The following is a 25,825-nucleotide window of genomic DNA, read 5'->3' as shown; positions in this document are numbered from 1 at the left end:
TCTTTGGTATTGGCGTATGGCTCCTGAGACTTGCAAGTGGGCCCCTCTTCCAGGCCGTGCACCCCGGGTCCTCTGTTGAGGGATGACTGTGCTATGTCCCAGGTGAGTGCTGTCCCCCCAGGGCAGTTCTGGGCTGCTGGGCTGTGTTGGGAGGCTCCCAGTCTGCTCAAATGATGGCTGAATGGGGCTCTGTTAATTCACACTGCTCCCCCTTCCCAGCTCTGGACATTCAGCTGAGGTTGCAGGGAAGGCTATTGTCCACGCCCAGTTTTGTGGTGTGTGCCTGTTATTTGAAGCACTTCCGTCACACTGGGTTGTCTGGGGCAGCTCTGGGCTATGGGGCTGGCGATGGGCAGGAGTGTTTCCTGTCCACCAGGATGGTGGCTGTGAGCGGACACCCCCTTTTCTTGGGAAGTTGTGTTGTTTAGTGAATTTTCTCAGCCACTGGATTATTGCCTTTTGTCTCAGAGCTCTCTTAGTTCTGCTCTTGACTTGACGTGCCCAAATTTCAATTCTTTGAAGCTTTCTGTATTGAGCTTCTTAGAGTAATTGTTTTAGAAAAAGCAAAAAGGATTTAAAAAAAAAAAAAAAAAAACGGCCCTCCTCAGAGATCTAATGGGTTATTGAAATGCTAATAGACAAAGCAAGCAGGGCCATTAAGGAAAGGTGCACAGGGCAGAGAGATCAGCTTTGCTTCGGGATTTGAATATGCGCCTCAAGGCCTGATCTCCGCCCTTCCCCTTTCTGTGTTCACCAGAACTCCAAAAATCCTCTGCTTTTATTTTGGAGTTTTTCGTGTTGTTTTTTTTCTATGCCTGTCTCCTCTCTGCTGGGCTGGCTGCTCTCAGAGTCTCTGGTGTCTGGTCTCAGTCTATCTATGGTTGGAGTTTGAATCAGTAGAATGAGTTTCCGATAAGAGCAGCCACTGCAATTCTTCCTTCTCCTTCCCGGAGCTGACAGCCCCTCCTCCCCCGGGACTGAGCCTGGCAGGGAGGGGCGCGGGTCCCCTGGCCGCAAAAACTTACAGATTTCGCTGATCTCAGCAGTTCCACGTTTTCATGAGTGTTGTATGAAGTATGCCCAAAGACAGATTGCTCTGTGGTGTCCAGTCCACGCAGTTCCTGGGTTTTTACCTACTTTCCTGGAGGAGTAACTAAAACATACAGCTCACCAGTCTGCCATCTTGCCCCGCCCTCTGCATTACTTTTTATAAGCTGCTCTTTTCCAGTGAATTCTTTGTATCTTTTGTAGTCTTCCACCCTTCCCAGAGTGGAAACCCTCTCATTTTGCCTCTTGGTCTAGCATCAGTTTAAACACTCCTCCCTACCCCCATGTTCTCAACCTGTTCCTTTGCATGTTCTTTTACTCACCTGCTTTCCCCTGATTTCACGTTTGCCCTGCAGCCAGCCCTTAAGAGGAGGCTCTGTTTTCTTTCCTTTCGGCCTGGAGGTGGGACTGGTGCTCTCTCCTGGCTCCTTCTTGTTACCTTCTGCCCATTCTCCCTCCGTGCTTAAAAGCCCCAGCTTCAAATCTCAGATCATTAGATTATAGCAATGCTACCCTCCTTGTTGCTTTCTGTTGGCCTGAGTCATTCTATATCATTTCTCCATGATTTTAACTCCTGCCTTGTTTCTTTCCAGTATCACTCCTGCCTGTAATTGTTGGCAATTTCTATGTAATTTCCTCTACCTCAGACTTTGTCATTACCATCGTTATCAATCGATAACTGTCATTCCTTCATAACGTCAGTTCTCATTGCATTCCATTCTCTGAGCACAGCCTTCTGTCTTTCCTATTTACTTCTCTCTAGTATCTTTGTTAAAAAAAAAGGAAAAAAGATGGGCCTGTGTGTGGGTGGCGGCATAAGTTCTGTGATTACTTTTCTGCCCTCTTTAGTGGTTCTCAAACTCTCCAGTACTTCAGCATCATCAAAGGCCATTGTTAAAAATGTGGTTTCCTGGGCCCCATCTGCTTCTGAACAGAATGCTTTGTGACTTGATTATATGTAGAAAGATTTTTTTGTTGTTGTTTAAGAAGTCCTTTTCTCCCCGCTATGTATTGTTTAATGGAGGAGTCCAAGCAAAGTGCTGAATGGCATTGCCCTTACTTGGTAGAAGTGGCGTTAGAGGAGAGGGTTCTTGCATTGAGAGGTACTGGCTCCTGCCCAGGTGTTTTCTCAGGTGACTGCCCCAGGAACATTGACTACAAGGGAGTGGATAATAATTCTTTCCTGGAACAAAAGATATAGTCACTGGTGTGCTTCTTTTCGCTGTGTAGTATGGTTCAGTGATGTGATGCAGTTTTGTACAGTTAGCTGTGAAGAAGGAAAAAAATGGAACATCCATGAATTGTGACCTTTTCCAAGTGAGTTATAAAAAAGCCTTCCAGTGGAGTGTTTGCAGAAGATTGGTATAAATGAAACTTTAGGCAGTTTTAGAGAGGAGAATCATTTTTGTTGAACGTCTGTTTTGTGCTAGCCACTGTCTTAAGCGTACTATCCCAGTAACACATTCAGCATCTTTGTGGAATGGTTACCATTACATTGGAGGATAGCAATGTTTTAAGAGGTTGAGTTGCCTGAGATCAAACTCAGATGTGGTAGGGTCAGGAATCAAGCCAGGACCTGTTTTCCCAGCCTGATTCTAAAGGGCCCATATTTAAGCTTTTAGGACTTTTTGGTAAGTAGGTAGTTTTTTTCCATCTTGAGTGTTTCCTTTTTTTCATCCGTGTTTTCTAACGAAATCGGAAAGCCCTATTAAATGGTACCTTGACACAGTGCAGCCTAATCACTGCCACTCATTTTGAAGAACCTGAGGTGCACACTGCTGCATCTGGGGGCAGAATTTCTTGGTCACCAAGGAAACAGTAGATTAAATCCCGTGCTCAGTGTAGTTTTATTTTTAGGCATAGTTGAAGTCTCTAAAAATGCTTGAGTCTGTTTAACATGAATGGTAATTATTAACCAGGATATTTGATGAAATAGACACAGCCACATGCCAGTTATCAACAGTTAACTATTAGAGCAAATAAACAAACAAAAAAAACCACCAGGGAAAGTTCTCCAGGAAAGGTTTGTAAAATGGAATGATACATCTTTATGGCATATATCCTCTGGAAGGAGTTTAAAAATGTGTGTACAGGAGTATGCATAAATAGAAATTGAAGAAAGAGCTCATGCTGTCTGTGATTCAAAAAAAAAAAGTGAACTCACCCATCAAAAAAAATGCCAGGTGTTATTACAACGTCCTAGGATTGTTGTAACAAATCAGCACAAACTTGATGGCTTAAAATAGGAGAAATTCATTCTCTTACAGCTCTGGAAGCCCGAAGTCTGAAATTGAAATAGTCAGCAGGGTTGGTTCCTTTTGGAGCCTCTGAGAAAGAATTTGTTCCATGCCTTTCTCCTAGCTTCTGGCGGTTTCACAGTCATTGCCATTTCTTGGCTTGTAGATGTATCACTACAATCTCTACCTCTGTCTTCTCGTGGCTTTCACCCTGTGTCTTCCTTTTTCTGTCTCTTATAAAGATACTTGTCATTGGTTTTAGGGCCCACCCTAATCCTGGGTGATCTTTATCTTGAGATCTTTACCTTAATTGCCTCTACAAAGACCTTTATTCCAAATAAGGTTAATTTTGAGGTTCTGGGAGTTAGCACATGGACATATAATTTTGGGGCCACAGTTCAACCCACCACAGCCCATCCTCTGGCCACCAAAAGTTTATGTCTGTCCCTTGTGCAAAATCCATTCATCCCATCCCAATTAATGATTAATTAATAATACTTTTTGAGGAAAAAAGAATTATGAAAGGTGAGAGGTTGAATTTCTGGAATATTTATAAAAGAGAGGGACCAAATAGCAGAAGATGGGTGGTCATTAATCTTTTTTAAAAATTAAACAAGATAATTGTAGATTCACATGCAGTTCTAAGAAATAATAGAATCCTTTATGCCCTTCACTCAGTTTTCCCCAATGGTAACCTCTTACAAAACTAGAGGACAAGTTCACAACCAGGATGTTGACCTTAATATTGTGAAGACACAGAACATTTCCATCATCACAGGGTCACCCATGTTGTCCTTTAATAGCCACCCTCACCTCCTTCTACCACTGCCATTCCATCTTTTTCCTAACCCTGTCAGTCACCAATTGTTCTCTGCCTCCGTAATTTTGTTATGTCTAGAATGTTATATTTATGAAATTATATGGTGTGGTACCTTTTGGAATTGGCTTTTTTCACTTGGCACACTTTGCTGGAGATTCATCCAGGTTGTCGTGTGTAACAGTTCTTTTTGATTGCTGAGTAGTGTTCCATGTGTGGGTGTAACACAGTTTGTTTAACCATCACCCCTTGAAGGACATCTGGGTAGTTTCCCATTTGGGGCTATTATGAATAAAGCCACTATGAAATATGAGTACAGGTTTTTGAGTGAACATCAGTTTTCAGTTCTCTGAGATAAATGCCCAGGAGTACATTGCTGAATTGAATGGTAGTTGCATATTTAGTTTTTAAAGAAACTGCTGATCTGTTTTCCATAATGGTCGTACCATTTTACATTCCACCAGCAGTGTAGGAGTGATCCAGTTTCTCCACATTATCTTTGGCATTTGGTGTTGTCCTTATTTTTTATTTTGGCCACTCTGATATGTTTGTAGTTCTTCTTGTGGTTTTAGTTTCCATTTTCCTAATGGTTAATGATGCCAAACATCTTTTGTGTGCTTATTTGCCATCTGTTCATGTCTTTTTCCTATTTTTTAGTTTTTTTTTTTTTTTTTAACTGAGTTTTGAGATTTCTTTATATATTTAGGATACAGGACCTTTGTCAGATATGTGGTTTGTAAATATTTTCTCCCGGTCCATAGCTTGTTTTTTCATCCTTTTTGAACAGAGTGTTTGGCAGAATGAGTTTTAATTTTGGTGAAGTACAGTTTATCGACTTTTCCTTTTATGGATCATGTCTTTGATGTCAAGTCCAAGAACTCTTTGCCTAGCCCTAGAGCCTGAAGACTGTCTCCCATATATATATATATATTTTTTTTTTAATTCAGTTTTATTGAAATATATTCACATAGCATACAATCATCCATGGTGTACAATCAGCTGTTCACAGTACTATCATATAGTTATGCATTCATCACCACAATCTATTTCTGAACATTTTTCTTACATTAGAAAGAATCAGAATAAGAATAAAAGTAAAAAAAGAACACCCAAACCATCCTCCCCCTCCCACCCTATTTGTCATTTAGTTTTTGTCCCTACTTTTCTACCCATTAGACAAAGGGAGTGTGATCCACAAGGCTTCACAATCACAATGTCACCACTTGTAATTCTCCCATATTTTTTTTTCTAAAAAGCTTTAGTTTCACATTTTACATTTAAGTCTGTGATTCATTTTGAGTGAATTTTTATATAAAGTGTGAGATTTAGGTTGAGCCTCATTTCTTTTGCCTGTGGATGTCCAGTTGCTCCACCGCCATTTCTTGAAAAGGCAAGGCTATCCTTTCATTGACTTGCTTTTGTACCTTTGTCAAAAGTCAGTTGGACATATTTGTGTGGGTCTTAAATTAAAGTTTGGCCTGTATCTGCTGTTAGTTGCGTCAGTGTCACAAATTAGTAAAAGAAAAACATTGTATTCAAAGGATATTTGCTTTAAACTCTGCCCCCAAGATTAGATTAGCCCTATTACTGTATGATGGCATCCGGTGTGGTAAACTCACCAGCCTTTATATAGTAACATGGTCTGTGTGAAGGCTACTTCGAGAGTTCTTTTATTTATTTTTTATCTTCTGATTCCAGAGTGAGTTTTGAGGCCTAGGTGGCAATGAATGAATCAAGCTAGCAAAATCTAGAAAGAAGCATGTAAGGGAATTAAGGCTGCTGACAGAGCGTTAAACCCCAATGTCTACAAATGCTATGAGGAATAATTAATAAATTGTGTTTTCAAAGATAGAATAGGCTCTCAAAAGGAAAGGGAAGTGGCCACTTGGCACATGCTTTTGGTTTCCTGCCCCTGCTGCTCTCTAGTTGGGCATTAGACATGGGTGTTGGAGATCTAAAGAAGAAATAAAAAAAAAAACCCAAAACTTGATAACCAGATATTATTCACCCCCCCCGTGGTTTATTTTTATTATTTTTGTGTTTATTGATATTTCTGTTTATATTTGTTTTTATTTTATTTATATTTTTATTGACATTTTACTTTTAGAGCAGTTTTAGGTTTACTGAAAAATTGTTGGAAGTATAGAGTTCCCATATACTTGTGCTGCCAAACCACCCACCCCAGTTTCCCCTATAAACATCTTGCATTTGTTTGTTACAGTAGATAAACCAGTACTGATACATTGTTATTAACTGGAGCCCACTGCTTACATTAGGGTTCACTGTGTCAAACATTTCTATGGGTTTCCACAAATGACAAATGCACCATTATAGTAGGGGACAGAATAGTTTCACTGGCCTAAAAAGCCCCATACTCCACCTATTCTTCCCTCTTTCCCACCCCCCCACCCTCCCTGTACCCCCGTCAGCCACCCATATTTTTACTGAGTCTACAGTTTTGCCTTTTCCAGAATGTCACATAGTTGGAAGCATACACTATATTGCCTTTCACTTAGCAATATGCATTTATGGTTCCTTCATGTTTTTTTCGTGACTTGATAGCTCATTTCTTTTCATTGCTGAATAATATTCCATTGTGTGGCCGTGTCACAGTTTGGCCATTCACATCTTGGTTGCATCCAGTTTGGGGTGATTATGAAAAAGCTGCTATAAAAGAAACATTTGTGTGTAGAAAGTTTTGTGTGGACCCAAGTTTCCAACTCCTTTGGGTAGATACCTAGGAGTACAATTGCTGGGTTGTATGGCAAGCCTATGTTTAGTTTTGTAAGAAACTGCCAACTGTCTGTGCCAGTGGCAAAGTGCTTTACCACTTTGCGTTCCTGCCAGCAAGAGTGAGAGTTTCTGCTGCTCCGTATCCTCGCCAGTACTGCCTGGTTTGTAGGGGTCTCTCATTGTAGTTTTGATTTGCGGTTCCCCCTAATGACATGATGTTAAGCATTTTCTCATGTGCTTTTTGCCGTCTGTATATCTTATTTGGTGAGGGTCTGGTCAGAACTTTTGCCCGTGTTTTAATTGTTTTTCTATTGTTGAGTTTTAATTTACTTTGGATGCAAGTCCAAGTTTTGCAAATAGTTTCTTCCAGTCTGTGCCTTGTAACCAGATATTCTTTTGATATCAAATCTTTTGATAGCCAGGTATTCTGACTTCTGGTTTTCCACAGTTTGGATACAGATTATTGGAAGAGTTAACTAAAATACACCTTGTAAAATAAAACACTGTTGTGCTGTTAAGTCCACACGAAATGTTTACCCATGGGTGGCCTTCAATTTGGAAAAGATTCAGTGGAGGATCCAACTGGTACATCATGGTTTTCTTTTTTTGTTGTTCATTTTTTTTTTTTTAAATGAGAAAATGTCAGCTTTCTTTTTTTGTCTCTTACCCGGAACAACTTCAAGTCCTAGACCATTATTTCTGTAATAGGCATATTACCCTTGCTCAGAAGGCCACACTGTAGCAGGTGGGCGGGTTTTGGTATGCCCCCATTCTGGTTCAAGGGGCTTGGTTTGCTGAGCATCACCCTCCCAACCTGCCCCTTCCCTAACCCTCAAGTACAAGGGAAAGGAAACGGGTCCAAACTCACCCCTGGGTGCTCTTCCAGCAGGCCTCCTCTTCTCTTCTACTTTTGGGAGAGGAGTTCATAAGCAGCAAACTCACCAAAGCTAGCAATAAACCCAGATTTATTCGTTTGTGTGTGTGCATGTGCCTTTTGTGGTTGTCCTGTGGAGAGTACAAAGAAGTATCCACAGATGCCACATTCAGGTTCAGATTAAGCAAGAGGATGATGAAATTAATCATCATTTTATAGAATGATTTAAATTCAGTTGTGAGACCTACCATCTTCACTTGAATACCAAGCACAGCTCCATCTTGATGTTCTACCTTTGGCAACTGGGCTGTGGATGGACGTCAAGATTTGCTTTACATGAGGGGTATGCTGCCACTCCCCCTTTTCTGTTAAAGATATGCAGAAGAGCTACAGCACTTTTTATTTTCCACCAGTGTACCACATGCAGTATTTCCTCCTCCCGTATCTTTTTTGTGGTTGAAGTCATAGTATACACAGCAATTTATATTCTTCCTGTTTCTCTTGCATGTTTACTTGTATTTCTGTAACCTTTATTGTAAGTTTGTTACTTGGTAAGACAGTAGGAATGTTGTTAAGATTCTTTTCTATACTGCTTTCTAAAAATTTTGCCAGAGCGTACAGCAACGGCTGGTATGAGTGTACCAGTTTTAATGTGGTGAGGTGTTCTTTTTTTTTAATGTGGTGAGGTTTTGAAGCATTTCTTTGCTCATTTCTCCTCCCAGACACCTGCACTGGGCTGCCCTGTTTCCTGAAGCATATACTTACTCACCATTTTCTCTCAAAGAATGAGTAGTAGGGCATCAGAAGTGAATTGTTATCTTACTGTTTGCCTGGTAGAATATTTATCAGAAACATTTATCAGGACCTGCAGAGAGTATAAATAGCAGTCTTGCTGAGCATCTTCTGCTCCAGGGAGCTCCTGTATATTCAGATTAAACATTGTTGGCACTTCATCGCTGATGTTTTTAGGGTCGTTTGTGGCTCTTGGGAGGAGAAGAGGTTTCTACCTCCCTCTCGTGTTGTGTCAAGGAAAAGCAGGCAGTATGTATAGTGCTTAAGCTTAAGCCCAGCAGCCTTACTAGCTGGGTGATCTTTCTTGGGCCAAGTCACTTAATATTACCTTCCTGTGCCTCAGTTTCCTGCTGTGTAAAATGTGGGGTAATAAGAATACGCACCTCATATGGTTTGAGGATTTCAAGTACTTTATACTATACATAAAGTACTTAGAACAGTTCCTCACATAAAGTATGCTCTGGGTAAGGATGAGCTATTGTACGTTATCCCTCAGTTGATTCTGAACCAGTCTTATTTCATGAGTTAGTCCTCTTTGGGGATTTCTCATAAGTGCTTGGTGACTCTAAAAGAGCAGAGCCAATCATGTAATTTTATGAACCCAGAAGTGAACTTTAAAAATGTCTTTCCTAGGAATAGAGCTTAATGAGATTAGTAATTCACCTGTATAAATCCTGGAACATGTTTATGTTGGGAATTGTTGATCAATCCGAATTTTTCTCAAATGCAGTCTAACACTTGGATTTTTCCAGGCTGGACTACATTTGCAGCCCCAGCATATGGATCAGGAGTTACAATTAAGGGCCTCTGTTGTCCAGAATTTTAGATCTTATACTAGCTATGGTTCTTCTTTTGTCTTACCGCTCCTTCCCCCCCAAGTACTGCTTCCCCTGGGAGAATCTGGCCTAAAGCACAGGCTAGTGCTGAAAGGTGGGGAGGGAATGTCTAGTTTACTCTGATGCTTTAAGGAAAATACCTGTAGGCTGGCAGGTAGGTGGCAGAGTGCCTAGCAATCTGGAGATATTGAGCCCAGGCAGTGTTCCTCATCCCGCCTTTTAAAACTTACATGGAAATGAATTGGCTGATGAGTTACTTGTGGTTCCCTTGATGAATTATCTGGGACACAAGGATTTTCCCACTTTCAAGGGAACATTTATACCCGGAAGCTTATACCAAGTTATGCTGGATAAGTAGATGTTAACATCAATCAGTATTAGTTAGGATTACTTCAGTTGAAAGTGACAGAAAAACCTCAAATTACAGGGATTAAACAAGCTGTTATAGTTACCTCATTCCTCTCTCATGTTCCTTTTACTTAGCTGCTCCTCTCCTCTTAGCATGATATCGGTACTACAATATGGCTGCTGGAGTTCCAGCCATCATGTCTTCATTCCGTTCCAACCCATAGCTAGGAAAAAGGTCAAAAGAAGGGACAGTTGTCCTTTGAGGAGGTTCCAGGAAGCTGCCACTCAACACGCCTGCTTATCTAATTGGCCAGAACTTAGCATGGGCATAACTAGCCACAGGGGAGCCTGGGCAATATAGGCATGTGCCCAGCTAAAATTCAGGGACTCTTGTACTGAAGAGGAAGGAGAGAACTGAGGTTTGTTTGTGTATACAACTACTTGTCCCTGGCCAAGTATCTTATGTACTTTAGGATGGAATCCTTGGGAAAGTAACCTAAATCAAAGCTGATTCTAAGAATGGACAGGGCAAACTATATCTTTGTAATTCCAGATTTGGAAAAAAAAGGACTTCTGGTGGATTCAGACAATTTTCTGTGGTAGTCTGTTAAACACACATTTGAGTGAGACCCCAGCTGCGAAGTTCTGGGAATAAAAGCTGAGTCACAATTGGTCCTTGTGTCTTACGTTATTGAAATGACCTCTGGCTACTTTTTGGTATCTAAAACCCTTATATAGCAGTTTAGTGAGTTTCCATTTTAGCACCTTTTTATTATTTTTTGTTTGCATGTGTTTAAGTGGTGGGTGGTAGATGTGGCTGGAACTCAGTGGTGCATGGGTTCTGGGGCCAGCCATGACTCCAGGAATAGATGGTCTGGCAGATACTCCCAGGGAAACATTTGAGTGACAGCTTTCTGAGAGTTGATTGAGAGTTGTCAGCAGGTTTGTGCTTTCTTTTCAGTTTGACCCAGGGCATCTTACTGGTGCTTTGGTTTTTCTCGTGCCAGCTCCCAAAGGAGTGATGCAGTGTTTGGGGGGACTGGTGGTTCTCCTTTGAGATAGACCCCATATAACTTAGTGGTGTGATTATTATTTAATGATAGGGACAAGGAAAGCCACTGTCAGGTATAATTGACGTGACTTGGTGCACAGTCCCAGCGCAGAGGGTCTAGATAGGGTTTTCCATTTGAACAGGCTAAGCTAACATCTGGCCTTCTTGCACTATTAACTGCTGGGGTGCAGAGTTCAGGGCAGGTGTTAAATGAAGTTTACAACCTCCTGCCCTGGAGCTGGTTGGCTGTTTTAAACTCTGGACTGTGTAGTTGTTCCTCCATCTGAGGAGCCTTCCATCTGATTCTGAAGCAACTTGTTCAGGGCTGAAAGACAATAGGATGGAATCCTGAAATGTTGGGCAGCATGGCATTTAGCCTGCACATTCCTCTTACTCTCATTTAGAAAAACCAGTGTATCTCAGACTGAAGCCCGCTCAAGGGCTGAGTTATGCTCCTCTGAGCTGTCCAACCTTGTGCTTGGTCCAAAGAAGTTAAATATTGGGAGTGAGGGGTGTATGGCAGAGAGGCAGTGAGGTCACAGCTGCCCCGTGTGGGTTGGTTGGTTGGTTGGTTTCACTCATTTAGCAGTATTGGAATTGGACAAGAGCATTTTAGGATAAGACCTGGAGGCACGTGCCCTAGAAATAAATATCACGGTAAGATGGCGTTTAGACTGAACCACCTTCCATGTGAGAATGATTTTAGGGAAATATACTTTTTATAGCAGTACAGGAACCTACGCACACTCACCAGCCGCCCTTTTGGAAACTGCTCCCTAGGAGGCGCTTTTTGATGAGATATTGATTGCTTGCGGGACTTCCTGAATGGGAAATGTCTGAAAAAGTAGCATTCATTGTTTAGCGCATCTGGTGGACTGGGCTTTACTGCGAAGTGGAATGTTGGCACGTTCTCAGAATTTCAATGCTGGAAGGACTCCTATAGTCATTTGTAAGTTGCTTCTCCTCATCATAGATGTTTGTGAGGCTTAGTCCTTCAAGTTTTTCTTCAAAGAATTTACTGGACTCCCTAGTTACTGATTCCTAACAGCTGGATTCTTTTGACTATAAATTTGAAAACCTAGAGCAGTTTTTTTTATTTTATTATTTTTAGCTTATTTTTGGTATACAAATCCCCTTGCCTACCTTTAGTTACATGAAATTCTATGAAATTTAACATGAATATTGACTTTTAATGAGGCAATGGGACAAAACGGTATTGTATTTCCAACCAATTCCTTCCCTGCCTCCCTTCCCCATCATTGTTGTCCAGAAATATAGTAAATTATGGATAATATTGGGCTAATGCCAAAGCTGCTTCAGCTGTGGTATGGTGAAAAGCATTGTGCATTTGGTATCCTGACCTTGAACTGAGACCCAACTGTGTGACCTTGACCAAGTCATTTAACTTGATTGATTCTCTGAGCTTTATAAAGTTAAAAAAATAACGTCTTGTATGGAATTAAATGAGATGTCTTCAAAATGGCATGTAAGTGAAGAAATTATAAATCACATTCACTAAATTTTTTTTTTTTCTTTTTTCCAAAGACAATCTTATAATGACTTGGTTCTAACTTTCTATGGGACAGCAACCCACTGTCCCAACAGGCCTGCCTCCTCCATCCCCCCTTCAAAGAAGTGCTAGATGTGGCGGGGACAGAATATATTCTGGATATTTTGCACCAAATATGGAGATAATTATGCAGAACTATGTAAGCTTCACTCCAGCTCCAGTAGGGAAGGTCAGTTTGCCTTTGAGGTGGTGCAGGTAAGGGGGTGGGTTCTGGAGGTGAGCTGCTTGGGATGGAATCCTGGCTCCACTGTGTGCCTTGGGCTGATCATTTAACCTCTCCCATCCTCAGTCTTCACCAACTGTAGAGTGGGAATAATAATATTACAACCTTATATGATGAATATTATTATTCGTCCCACTCTACAGATGGTCAACACTGACCCTTATATGATAAATAAATGAGAATGTTAAAGTGCTGAACCCAATACTCAGCACATAGGAATAATCTCCTCATTAAATGTGAGCTCTTATTTTGTTTTACCCCACTGTAGCAGTTGCACCAAGTCCCATCTTTAGCATTCTGTAGGATCAAGATTTTCTGCCTTCTCAAACCCAGTCACTAATTATTTCCTTCCACAAGGGAACAGATGACCTTTTGCAGCCCTATTCCCTCCTTTTGAAGAGGGCAGGATTGGGAAAAAGAGAAACACCCAAATTAAAGTAGAGGAGACAGAAAGGAAAGCATTAAGTAAGGAAAAGACCATTCACTCATGGCAGAATGGGGCTTGTGTAGGGTTCCTTCTTTCCCTCCTCCTTCCCTCCCTTTCTCCCTGTTTCCCTCCCGTCTGTGTAAAATTTGAAACCTACACAAAAGTGGAGAAAAAGATTATAATGAACTCTTACCTATTTGTCACCCAGGTTCAACAGTTAAGATTTTTTAGGGCCCATATCTCACAGGGTCCAGGTGGAAGAAAATACTGGAAAAATCTTGGATGGTGTAGAGGCAGGTGCTTCTTTGCTTGTTTCTGCAGTGGTGTTTCTCTCCTGCGTGATAAAGGGCTTCTCCCAGCTTGGCACTTCTTAGTATGTTTAGGTTGAGGAGAAGGAGCCAGGGTTGCATGATTTTAGGCATGTCATTGGACTTGGTTTCCTCATCCTTGAAGCATAGCCCTTGTGTTCTCTCAGGGTGGTCATTACAGAGTTTGTGGACATCTAGTAAGGTAGTTAAAATTTTAGCATTTGTTGTTATGTGTTTGTGGAAGGGAAGGGTCACCAACCAGGCCCCTGAAACATAGGACTGAGACAACCAAAATAGCCGTACTTTCTCCTTGACAGAATTGTGACAAGCACTAACTCTAGAATTGTACCTGCTGTTTACTCAGTAACTGAATGGCCTGGGTTCAGAGAAATGATAGGTGGGTTATCTGCAAAATTAGATAATGTGGACTAGTTTTTCAAAATTCCCGCCACCATTTTGGTGCTGGTGGGGTTACTTTTTTACTTAAATTGATATCATTCGTTTAAAAACATTTAGTGGGTTTTAACTTTAACAAAAATGTACCTTGATTTGAAGAATCATAATAGATTATATACATCTGACTCCAGGATCCAAATGAAACATAGATCCCTCTTTTCATTTCTGTTCTTTGAACTTTTAGAAGGGATTCTGTTTCTGCATATAGGCCACATGTCTAGACTGTGCCCTCCTACATACAGTCTTAGGATATGGGAAGCAGATGGAAGTTAGGAATAAAAGGAGATTATGGCTCTACAGATTTTTAAAAAAATTATAATACATAATTATGTAGAGCTTTTGATTTTTATTCTATCATTTTAATTTCTGAATCTAGTCTGAGTCAAGTGCAAATTTTACCTTCCTGTGATTTTTGTGCGGGTGTGTAGCAAATCTACAGTTCCAAAAATCCAAAGTAGTTTTAAAATACATTTTTGTTTCAGTATGCAAAATTGTCATAAAAGTAAAATAAAATAAATTTTCTTCAAATAATTAACAATTCCGTCAAAATAGTGTTCCTCGAAGGATCCTTATTTAGTCATGTGTCAAAACTTACAGTCCAAAAGGGCAGGTTGCGCAAAACAGTTTAATTTGCATTGACTAGTACAACAGGAATGGCCATTTTCCTTATATTTGGCCAAAGAAGTATATAGCTTTATGGGAATGGTAACCTTTTAAAATTTCCTGTTTTTTTCTCTTAAATTAATTTGGTAAAATAAGTTCAAGGGTAAATTTCCCAGGGTTGAGCCCCCAAGAAATTTCTACGTATGCTAACTTATCCATCTCTTATATTTAGGTCATCCAGTTCTATAAGAAGACTTTGGTAATGGATTCTAGAGTTTTTGTAGATATTCTTATTTGTTAATTAACTTTTCTGTCAAATAAAAGCATGTTAAGTATGAGTTCATTCCTAGGAACTGGCTTCCCCACTCTTCCTTTTTCTTAGTGGGGTGTCCGTAAGTTGTTTGGGTGGTGGTAATGTTTGTCTCACATCACTCTGACCCTATATGTGGTGGCACACATATGTGAAAAGGCCATGTGGTTTACTGTGAGGGTGAAGAACTCTATGGCTATGGACTAAAGCAAAAGTATCCAACAAATGTAGGGTTAAAGCCATGATCCTGGGCTTACTGCTAACAAGCTGAGCTCTCTGGCTATGAGTTTTGATTCAGTTTGTACAAAAAGAAGGGCAGGGGCTGAGGGTTTTCCCGTGGATGCCCCTCTACTTCTTCGTTAGCTAGAGGCCCATTGGTCTGTCAGCACGTCAATGTGCCCTCTTTATGCTCCTTCCTTTGTGTATCTGCACCAGGGCAGAGTAAATTAAATTAGTGTCACCAATTATAAGTGGCTTTGGGAAAGGTTTTTTATGGAAGAGGAGGTAGAAGTGGCTGTTGCCATGGCACCGCCACCCCCACCCCCACCACTGCGTATACCTGAGTATGGTATGTTGTGTTAAGGAAGGTACTTCAAGACCCTCACACTTCCCTCTCAGCAAGCTCATCCTTCTCCCTTAGCTTTCTAATCCTTTATACAAGGTGGTAGCCTTTGGTTTCATCCTTTAAAAAGCCCTTGCTTAGGGCAGGGTGCATCTCCTTAGCATCTGTGACCTGCCTTTATACTTCCTCTTTCTTATTCCTTGGCGTTCTCTTCTCTCCTTACAGTCTTCTGTTTGTGCTAAGATTGTGCAGCTTCTGGGACAGAATGAGGTGGACTATCGCCAGAAGCAGGTGGTCATTTTGAGCCAGGACAGCTTCTATCGTGTCCTCACATCAGAGCAGAAGGCCAAAGCCCTGAAGGGCCAGTTCAACTTTGATCACCCGGGTAAGTGGGAGAACCGAAGGGGTGGGGAAATGGGAGGTATTTTTGATCTGCTCAGGAGGGGGTTGCTTAACCTCTTGAGTCTCTCTCCCCATCTATAAAATGGGATACTGTTAACGACTGACCTCACAGGGTTATTGTGGGTTATTGAAGTGCATCAGGAGTGCTTGGCTCATTAAATACTGATGGAATCTGTGCCTGATCAAAGGTGACTCTGTATGAGCCTGTTTCTTGTGATGGGCCAGAACATAATTCTGAAGCAGCTTGAGCCATGCCCTCCTCCACCCACCTCATGTGTGTGTACCAGCATGTGTGTTAAACTCGCCAACCAGTAGAAGAGGGCAGAATGGTCTGGGGTGGCTGCCTGGATGGTTTTTGCGCTGACAGTCCCAGAGTGCTCCACTGCTCCTGTAGCTGGTTGGGCTTTCTTGTTGGTTGGAATCAAAACCTTTTGGTATGGTGCTTGTTGCATTCCCCTAGTCATGAATTTGCTTGGGGCAGGGTGTGTCTCCTTAGCAGGCTAACATATGCCAACCCCAGGATGACCTGAACTTAGAGGAAGGAGAAGGATGCCTCAGGCCAGAGATGGAATGTCAAGGGAGAAGAAAGGCAATTGGTTGACCAGAAGTCACTCATAAATTCCATCTTGGGGATTCAAGAGTTTTCATTTGGCTCCGGGTTGAAATACAGCTTTCGGGGAAATGCTTCTCTAGGGTGTGATATACACATATGAAATACAGGTTGGTGGGGCTGCCCTGTGCAGGAGCACAGGAGAGATCATTTTAAATTTAAGAAATGCCTTAACAGTTTAATTTCCTTCAGATGCCTTTGACAATGAACTCATCTTCAAAACACTCAAAGAAATCACCGAAGGGAGAACAGTCCAGATTCCCGTGTATGACTTCGTCTCTCATTCCCGGTAAGTGTGCTCTTCAGGGTCAGGGATTGCTACCTTTTGCTCCTCAGACAGTGCCCTCAGAGCTCCAAGACCCCTCCCACCATCACCACCACCACCCGATGACACGGCAGCCTGTCCATGAAGGGAGGGCAGCAGTGTGCCCCGTGGAGGAGCTCACCCAGGCCCTTCCTTGATCAGTTTGGTCATCACATTTCCTTACTGAGCAATGGGTTCATGATTTTGGGCCTGGGTGAGGTACTGAACAATTGTTCTGATCCACATCCCTGAGCCGTTGTTCCTGGAACAAGCAGTAAAGGGGGCGGGATAAAGGAAGGGTGGGGAGAAGAACAAAGAACACTGTCCTTTCTGTTCTCCTGGTTTTCTTGGGATTGGAAAGCAAGGAGAGGTCGAGGGCTCTGAGGTTACAACAGACATGGAGCTCAGAATTAGCCAAATCTTCCGTTTACCTATCCCAGTCAACTCAACTCGATCCTTTCCAGTAAAACTTCTGTCTTCGTGATCCTGATTTGGAATAGAGGAGTGGCTTGACCTCCACCGTCTTTCTTCCCTGTGAGTGGTGGGAATAGGCCCCTGGCAGCCTCCACTCCTGCTGGCTAGACTCCGAGTGCCTGCTCAGTTGCTCCCTTCAGAGCTGTACAGGACTCTCTGCTCACTCTGTTTTCATTTTAACATTAAATCTTTTGGGTCTTCCCAGACGGATTCTAAAAATTCCTAAGTAGTATACACCACTATAGTATATAGTGTGGTTCCTTGTATTATTCCAGGCTAGTAGTTGCTCACTAAATGTTTTTAGCTGGGGGCTCTTTTGCACATTTCTACCACCTGCTTTCTAATTCTTCCGTCCTGGTCTCTTTATCTCACTTTTATTTTAATTTCCTTTTTTAAAATGAGAGATTAGATCTCATACCTCCTCTCCTGCCAGATGTTTCTATTAATTATAAACCCAGTTTTTATCTCCCAATCTGCCTTTAGTACAATACACCACATACATCCTGTGCTTTTTTCATGAACCAGAACTGGAGAGTGTGGGAAAGATGTGGCTGGAGGAGGAAGAGGGAAGCACGCAGCGATGCAAAGCGGGGAGGCCACTCACTTCACCCCTCACCAGTGTAACTGATGCACTTCTTATTAGGTCCTATTGGGGATTGACTCAGGCCCCTGACAAAAGGCATGTTCAGGTCCCAACCTGCGGTCCTGTGGTGTGAACCCATTGGAAATAGCATCTCTTGAAGATGTTTCTCCAGTTAAGGTGTGGCCCAACTCAATCAGGTTGGGCTTTAATCCGATTTACTGGAGTCCTTTATAAGAAGGATTTTGTTAATCCATTATGTTCATGGATTAACAAAAGAAAACCCTGCCAGGATTCCTGGAACAGAGGTATATTACTTTCCTGATCACTCTCACAGCTTGTTTTAAAATCGTTCCCCTTGTATTTTTGAACCTTACATTTTAAAACCAGATCCCATCTCTTTCTATGAAATTTCTCACCACTCTAGACCACAGCAGTCCCCCTACCGCCCAGCCTTGTTTTCTGAGCCACTTACTGTGCACCCCAGCTATGCAGGGTTAAATGACTCCGTCTATGCTGGTTTGGGTACATTATGTCCCTCAGAAAAGCCATGTTCTTTAATGCAATCTTGTGGGGGCAGACTTATTAGTCTTTTGATTAGTGTGGAGCCTTTAGATTGAGTGTTTCCTTGGAGATGTGACTCACCCAACTGTGGGTGAGACCTTTGATTAGATTATTTCCATGGAGGTTTGGGCCCCACCCATTCAGGGTGGGTCTTGGTTAGTTCAGTGGAGTACATAAGACAGCTCAAGAGCTGACACAGATGCTGATGCTTGGAGATGTAGATGGAAGGATGTTTGGAGATGCTAAACTAAGAGAGGAAGCTCAGAGTTTGCCCTGGAGAATCTAAGAGAGGGCCCCCAGATGCTTAGAAACACCCTGGGAGAAAGAAGCAAGGACACCCAGGAGCTAAGGGAGAGGAGTGAAGACATTTTGGAGAAAGCCATTTTGAAACACGGCACGGGAACAAAGGACCAGCAGACACCATCGGCCATTCTTCAGTGAAGGTATCCCCTTGTTGATGCCTTAGTTTGGACACTTTTATGGCCTTAGGACTGTAAATCTATAACCTAATAAATCCCCTTTATAAAAGCCAATCCATTTCTGGTATTTTGTATAATGGCAGCTTTACAAACCGCAGCCTCAGTCCACTGTGGGCCTTTGATGGTGAAGACAGGATGTTGTACTGAGGCTACGAAGATGCCTACACACTGCAGACACCCTTCTCTGGTCTTCCCCTTCCTCATAAACAAGAAGGTTGGATTAGATTATCTCACATACCCCAGCGAGCTCTAATAGTCTAGGTTTCGTATCTGGACTTCCCAGCCAGACTCTGATCACCTGAGTGTTATATTCCTCCAAGTGTGGTCCCATGCATATTTTGGACGGGTAGTTGCTCAATAAATGTTGTTTTTAGCTCTGAGCTGTTTTGAAATTTTCTCCCACCTAGGGCAGTGATCAGTCCAACTTCTTGGAGCACCAACAACAAACCAGGCAGTTATGTTTTCCTTACTCTCCCAGGATTGAAGGGACTCTTCTGCTATGTCAGAAGACCATCTGTTCCTTTCTTGTTATCAGTTCGGCGTGCTGATAAGCACTTGATATAATGTCAGTTTATGTAAACCTAGTACAGTCGCTTTTCTCTGTTAGTGTGGTTTTCTTTTTTGAAATGGAACCCTAGGGATCCCACCAACAGTCTCCTTGTTCCCAACGGAGCCCTTCCACCCTGGCCTGCACTGAGTTGCTTTGAGTGGCTCATTTCACTCACTTCTTTGTCCTTTTTTCATCTGTTTCCCTTCTGAACTCTCCCAGCTTGATTCCTTATCCTAAACCACAATAGACAACCTTTTTTTGGCACCAACATTTCTCTGGAACAGTGATTCCCAACCATGGTTGCACATTAGAAATACCTGGGGAGCTTTTTAAAAATCTTAATACCCTAGCTCCACTCCTAGAGTAATTAAATCAGAGCCTCTCATGGGTAGGTCCAGGTATAAGTGTTTTTTAAAAAGCTCCCCAGGTGATACTGATGTGTATCCAGAATTACACCACTGTTCTACAGAATCTCTTAATCTTACTTATGTTGTCCTTTTCTGCTGTCTTCCATCCCCATATTCTGCACTTTGATAGCTGTCCCACCAATGCCTGCCTTAGAATTTAGACACCAACCCAAGGGTCCAGGCTAATAAGTAATCAAAGAGTATTTATAGGAGAGAGTTTGAACGGGAACCTCATTCATTGGCCGTGGCTACTGACCTCCATGTGTTTGCACAGATAAATCTATTGTCTTAAGATACCTTTTGATTTTATGCACAAATGTTGGCTAATCTACTGGTCAGGGTGCGTAGTAAACCTTGCAGTGGTAATCATTACCTACCTTTGAAGTTTGAGTAAGAGGCAGTGGGTGAAACACATAAGGACCGAGTCAAAGGATGAAAATACAGTACAGTCAAAATTGAGGCGAGGCAGAGCTGGGCCTGAGCAGGTGCCATCTTTGAGGGGCACTTAGCAACATTTCACCCCGCTGGTTGTTGAGAAAGTCATGCTTGCATGAGTGTCTGCCTCTGGGTAGGTAGATGACCTAGAGCAGATCCCTCCAGGGAGCTGAGGTGCTGACCCTGTCTCTGTGCCGGCTTACGGTAATAGGCCAGAGCAACAGAACTCAGGATTCTTGACTTCCACTTACATGCTTTCTCTTAGATCCCCTTTTCCAAAATACTTTTTCCTCCCTGCCTCAGGACCATGGGAAAGGGTGAGGTTGTTGAGATAACACTAAGTTTCTGTTTCCGAAGTTTAACATTTCAAGAGTGTTAGGCTCCATAGATGCCAGACATGAGAGCATTCCTGTGGACGCCCTCGGAGAAGAAAAAAAATGCCATGTGCTTTTGTCATTCAGTAGCAGGTTTTTAATTTCAAGGAGAAGGATGTCTGCCCTCTCTTTCAGTTCAGAGGAATCCCATCAAAGGAGACCTTTGCTGCAGCTTGTGGCTCTTCAGTGGTGGTCTGAGGGCTCACTGAGGCTGTGTGAGCTGAGCCCTTTCACCCCTGCTTTAACTAGGGAGGCAGGCGAGCACAGCAGGTTGGATGCAAAGAAGGAACTGTGGGCAGGGACCTACACTCCCAGCCAGCTGTGCTAGCTCTTGTTCTCATCTCCCTTGCTAACCCTTGCCTTGCTCGACTCATCATCTGCTCTGTGCTTTTCAGCAAGGAGGAGACAGTTACTGTCTACCCCGCAGACGTCGTGCTCTTTGAAGGGATCCTGGCCTTCTACTCCCAGGAAGTACGAGACCTGTTCCAGATGAAGCTTTTTGTGGATACAGATGCGGACACCCGGCTTTCCCGCAGAGGTGCGTTATCAGAGTCACAGGTGGCCCTATTGGTGGCTATCTTGGGGTGGGGTGAACTGAGAGCTTTTGGCTGGCCCGTGCCCATACTGAGTCTTATGCCTGTGCCTTCCCTGAGGTAGCTGTGTGTGGCAAAACCCTGCTGCGTACATCTGCCTCAGGATGTCCTGCTGTCCAAATGTTTGGTGACATTTGAGAAGGGATTAGTCACTTACCGTTTTGGATAACAAAAAGCTCGTGAAGTCATTGAGATGAAATAAGAAGTTGACGTTCTAGTCTCACTGGAAAAACCTTTGGTTAAATTTTGGGTTCCTTATGAATTTTCCACCAGGGCATCAAAATCAAGACAGGAAATTAATTGTAGGACATCTGGGGCAAGAACACCCTGGAGTGCTGGGCAGCTCTGCCTACCAGCCTGCTCTTCTAGCCCTTTGTTTTCCAGAAAGCTTTATGGAGCCTCTGTCATTCTTTCCAGCTAGCTCAGGAGCAAAGCCAGCTTACTTTATTGAGTGTGTGCCCAGCCAAGGCCTTCCAGTCTGTGTAGTATTGAGGCAGAAGAGCTTTAGTCAGCTGGGGAGCTGTGCCTGTGAATTAACTATCTGGGACACTGAGCAGAGAACCTACCTCCACTAGGAAACATCAGGTGGCTTCCTGGAGGAAGCAGTGTTGGGACTTAGATGTGGTGGGGTAGGTCGATAAAGTATTACCAAGTGGGTGCTTAGTGAAAAGATAGACAGACAATGGCTTGTTCTGAGAGTAGCAGGTTACTGGAGCTTATAAGGGATTGTACAGAGACACTAGAAAGTAACTTGGGGTCAGATTGTGGGGGACTGAAGATGCCCAGTTTGACTCCTGGTAGGCAGGGGAGAGAGGGTGGCCACCAGGGATAAAAGATTGGAAGGTTATTCTGACAGAGGAAATGTAGTGAAGACTACGGCTGGGGAGGCCAGTTTGAAGAGTTGTGCTGACTGGACTGGAGGGAGAGCTGTCATCCTTGGATGGTGGGAAGAAGAGGTGGGAGAGATGAGAGAGGTATTGGCAGAGTTAGAATTGGCAGGACCCAGCAAGGACAGTGGGTGGAGATGTTGGCTGACGAGGAATAAAAGGTGACTTAGGTTTCAAATCTCCCATTGTACGGGTGATGGAGTGAGACACACAGAATGACAAGGTTAGCTCCTGGTCACAGAGTGAATTATTTGCAGATTCAAATTCAAATAAAGCTCCAATCCAGAGCCTCCTGACCTCAGAGTCTGAAATTCTCTCCTTGGGGCTGTCATGACAAGAACTGTTCTGCAAATGGAACCAGTAGAATGTAGAGAAATAAGCCCCAGGTTTTGCTTATTTGAGTTGTAATATGATCAGCATTCTCTGTAAGTGTTGAATGGATGCTTCTGATCCCAGATTGGAGGCGGTGGTGATGCTTTGTAATGGAAAAAAGTATTGGAACAAGGCCTGTGTTCTAGTCCCAGCAGAGTCTCGAGCTAGCTTTGTGACCTGCAGTGGCTCTTGGGACCTCGCTGGGCTTGGGTTTCATAATGGGTGATAAAGGGGAGACAGGCCTCCTGTTTAATGTCACGACTCTGGCTGGGTCTTTTTTTTTTTTTTTTTTTTTTTTTTTTTTTTTTTTTGTATACACCGTATTTCAGATTTTTATTTATTTTGAGATAGTTAAAAACCATCTAAAGTCGTTTGAAAGACAAACAACATACTGGAACAATATTTACAAAATATATTATGATCATCAAAGGACTGATATCCCTAATGTACAAAGAGCTCTCAGAAATCAATAGGATGACCAATTAATAGAATTGTGGGGGAAAGATACAAACAGGTAATTAATAAAATAGCAAATATGGCGTCAAACATATGAAAAGTGTACAAACCTACTAGCAATCAAAAGTGCAGATTGAACCAGCAGTGGTATATTATTTCTTAGCAACTGAAATTTAAATGATGACAAATAAAACAAAATAATACAAAAAATCACTAATACTGATGATGGTGGGAATAAGCAAGCACTGTAATGTAGGTTTTCTCAAACTGGTGAAGGACCATTTTTTCCCCACTCTGTTTTTGACTGATATGTTGGCAAAATATAATAAAAAATGGATAACCAGAAAAATAACGTGAAAAAAAGTACAAAATAAAACTTCAGATATTATTATTTAAAATATCCATAACACATAAAGTTATTCTGTCAAATTGCCATGAAAGTTTCTAAATGTCTGCTCCCAGTTTCTGGACCTCTCTCATGTGGACCAGCAGTCAACCACTTGCACTCTGGAGCATTCTGTAGACCACTCTTTGAGTTGCACTGTTTTAAGGTATTTTTGGTGAGAGCATAGATTGGTTCAGAATATCTGAAGGGATGATTGGCAGTACGCAGAAGATTTTTTAAGTGTTATGTGTTGTCAAGCATAGAGATGATGATAACAATCATGATCATTTTAAGATGCAAATGCTTCTCTTTCTAGGAATTTATTGCAAGACTTTAATGAGAATTGTGTAAGCATATTTACTTTAGCACTTTCTGTGATAGAGAAAAAAAATGGAATCAACCCAAATTTGCTTCGGTAGGGTAAAGGTTAAATAGTTTTAGTAGAGCCAGGCTATGGAATACTGTATAGTTATTACAAGTAATCAAGCAAATGCATATTAAAATTTTTTATTGTAGAAAATTCAAATATATACCAAAATCGAAAGAACAGTATACCGAATCTCCAAACAACCGTCACCCAGCTCATGATCAGTCATCTGTACCCCTCCACCCTCCTTTTCCTGCCCCTTTGCATTAGGTGTATATTTATTAATGTGAAAAATGATCATGACTTTTTTTTTTTTTTTTTTTTTTTTTAATCATCATTTTATTGAGATATATTCACATACCACGCAGTCATACAAAACAAATTGTACTTTCGATTGTTTACAGTACCATTACATAGTTGTACATTCATCACCTAAATCAATCCCTGACACCTTCATTAGCACACACACAAAAATAACAAGAATAATAATTAGAGTGAAAAAGAGCAATTGAAGTAAAAAAGAACACTAGGTACCTTTGTCTGTTTGTTTGCTTCCCCTACTTTTCTACACATCGATCCATAAACTAGACAAAGTGGAGTTTGGTCCTTATGGCATTCCCAATCCCACTGTCACCCCTCATAAGCTACATTTTTATACAACTGTCTTCGAGATTCATGGGTTCTGGGTTGTAGTTTAATAGTTTCAGGTATCCACCACCAGCTACCCCAATTCTTTAGAACCTAAAAAAGGTTGTCTAAAGTGTGCGTAAGAGTGCCCACCAGAGTGATCTCTCGGCTCGTTTTGGAATCTCTCTGCCACTGAAGCTTATTTCATTTCCTTTCACATCCCCCTTTTGGTCAAGAAGATGTTCTCCATCCCACGATGCCGGGTCTACATTCCTCCCCGGGAGTCATATTCCACGTTGCCAGGGAGATTCACTTCCCTGGGTGTCTGATCCCACGTAGGGGGGAGGGCAGTGATTTCACCTTTCAAGTTGGCTTAGCCAGAGAGAGAGGGCCACATCTGAGCAACAAAGAGGCATTCAGGAGGAGACTCTTAGGCACAAATACAGGGAGGCCTAGGCTCTCCTTTGCAGCAACCGTCTTCCCAAGGGTAAAACTTATGGTAGAGGGCTCAACCCATCAAACCACCAGTCCCCTATGTCTGTGGTCATGTTAGCAACCATGGAGGTGGGGTAGGCGAATACCCCTGCATTCTCCACAGGCTCCTCAAGGGGGCACTACATCGTTTTTTTTTTTTTTTTTTTTTTTTTTTTTTTTTTTTCCTTGTTTGTCTTTTTTCTTTTTTCTTTTTTTTTTTAACTTTCCCTTCTTTTTTCAAATCAACTGTATGAAAAAAAAAGTTAAAAAGAAAACAAACATACAATAAAAGAACATTTCAAAGAGACCATAGCAAGGGAGTAAGAAAAAGACAACTAACCTAAGATAACTGCTTAACTTCCAACATGTTCCTACTTTACCCCAAGAAAGTTACATACTATAGCAACATTTCAGTGAACTTGTTCCTACTACATCCATCAGAAATTAACAGACCATAGTCATTTCTGGGCATCCCCAGAACGTTAAATAGCTTATCTGTTCTTCTTGGATTATTGTTCCCCCTTCCTTAATTGCTCTCTACTGCTAGTTCCCCTACATTCTACATTATAAACCATTTGTTTTACATTTTTCAAAGTTCACATTAGTGGTAGCATATAATATTTCTCTTTTTGTGCCTGGCTTATTTCGCTCAGCATTATGTCTTCAAGGTTCATCCATGTTGTCATATGTTTCACCAGATCATTCCTTCTTACTGCTGCGTAGTATTCCATCGTGTGTATATACCACATTTTATTTATCCACTCATCTGTTGATGGACATTTGGGTTGTTTCCATCTCTTGGCAATTGTGAATAATGCTGCTATGAACATTGGCGTGCAGATATCTGTTCGTGTCACTGCTTTCCGATCTTCCGGGTATATCCCGAGAAGTGCAATCGCTGGATCGAATGGTAGCTCTATCTCTAGTTTTCTAAGGAACTGCCAGACTGACTTCCAGAGTGGCTGAACCATTATACAGTCCCACCAACAATGAATAAGAGTTCCAATTTCTCCACATCCCCTCCAGCATTTGTAGTTTCCTGTTTGTTTAATGGCAGCCATTCTAACCGGTGTTAGATGGTATCTCATTGTGGTCTTAATTTGCATCTCTCTAATAGCTAGTGAAGCTGAACATTTTTTCATGTGTTTCTTGGCCATTTGTATTTCCTCTTCAGAGAACTGTCTTTTCATATCTTTTGCCCATTTTATAATTGGGCTGTCTGTACTATTGTCATTGAGTTGTAGGATTTCTTTGTATATGCAAGATATCAGTCTTTTGTCAGATACATGGT

The 25,825-nt window shown here is 42.0% G+C and overlaps 1 protein-coding gene across 3 annotated transcripts in view; it reads left to right on the top strand.

Annotated features, from left to right (window-relative positions):
• UCK2 (uridine-cytidine kinase 2) overlaps positions 1 to 25,825 on the top strand; it is an 82,981-nt gene that overhangs the window by 42,750 nt on the left and 14,406 nt on the right. Inside the window, exons 1-4 of one of the 3 annotated variants that reach the window (XM_037825450.1) lie at positions 12,406 to 12,444; positions 15,420 to 15,579; positions 16,399 to 16,495; positions 20,769 to 20,911. In XM_037825450.1, the coding sequence (XP_037681378.1) occupies positions 12,421 to 12,444; positions 15,420 to 15,579; positions 16,399 to 16,495; positions 20,769 to 20,911 (424 nt within the window). In that variant the 5' untranslated portion in view covers positions 12,406 to 12,420. Of the gene's footprint in view, positions 1 to 12,405; positions 12,475 to 15,419; positions 15,580 to 16,398; positions 16,496 to 20,768; positions 20,912 to 25,825 lie in introns of those variants that run through there. The other 2 variants (XM_037825449.1, XM_037825448.1) reach the window with 2 other exon arrangements.

The sequence above is a fragment of the Choloepus didactylus genome, chromosome 2 (assembly GCF_015220235.1).
Source record: "Choloepus didactylus isolate mChoDid1 chromosome 2, mChoDid1.pri, whole genome shotgun sequence".
Classification (NCBI taxonomy): Eukaryota; Metazoa; Chordata; class Mammalia; order Pilosa; family Megalonychidae; genus Choloepus; species Choloepus didactylus.
Note: the sequence above shows the minus strand (reverse complement) of the source record. Positions and strands in the feature narration are given on the sequence as shown.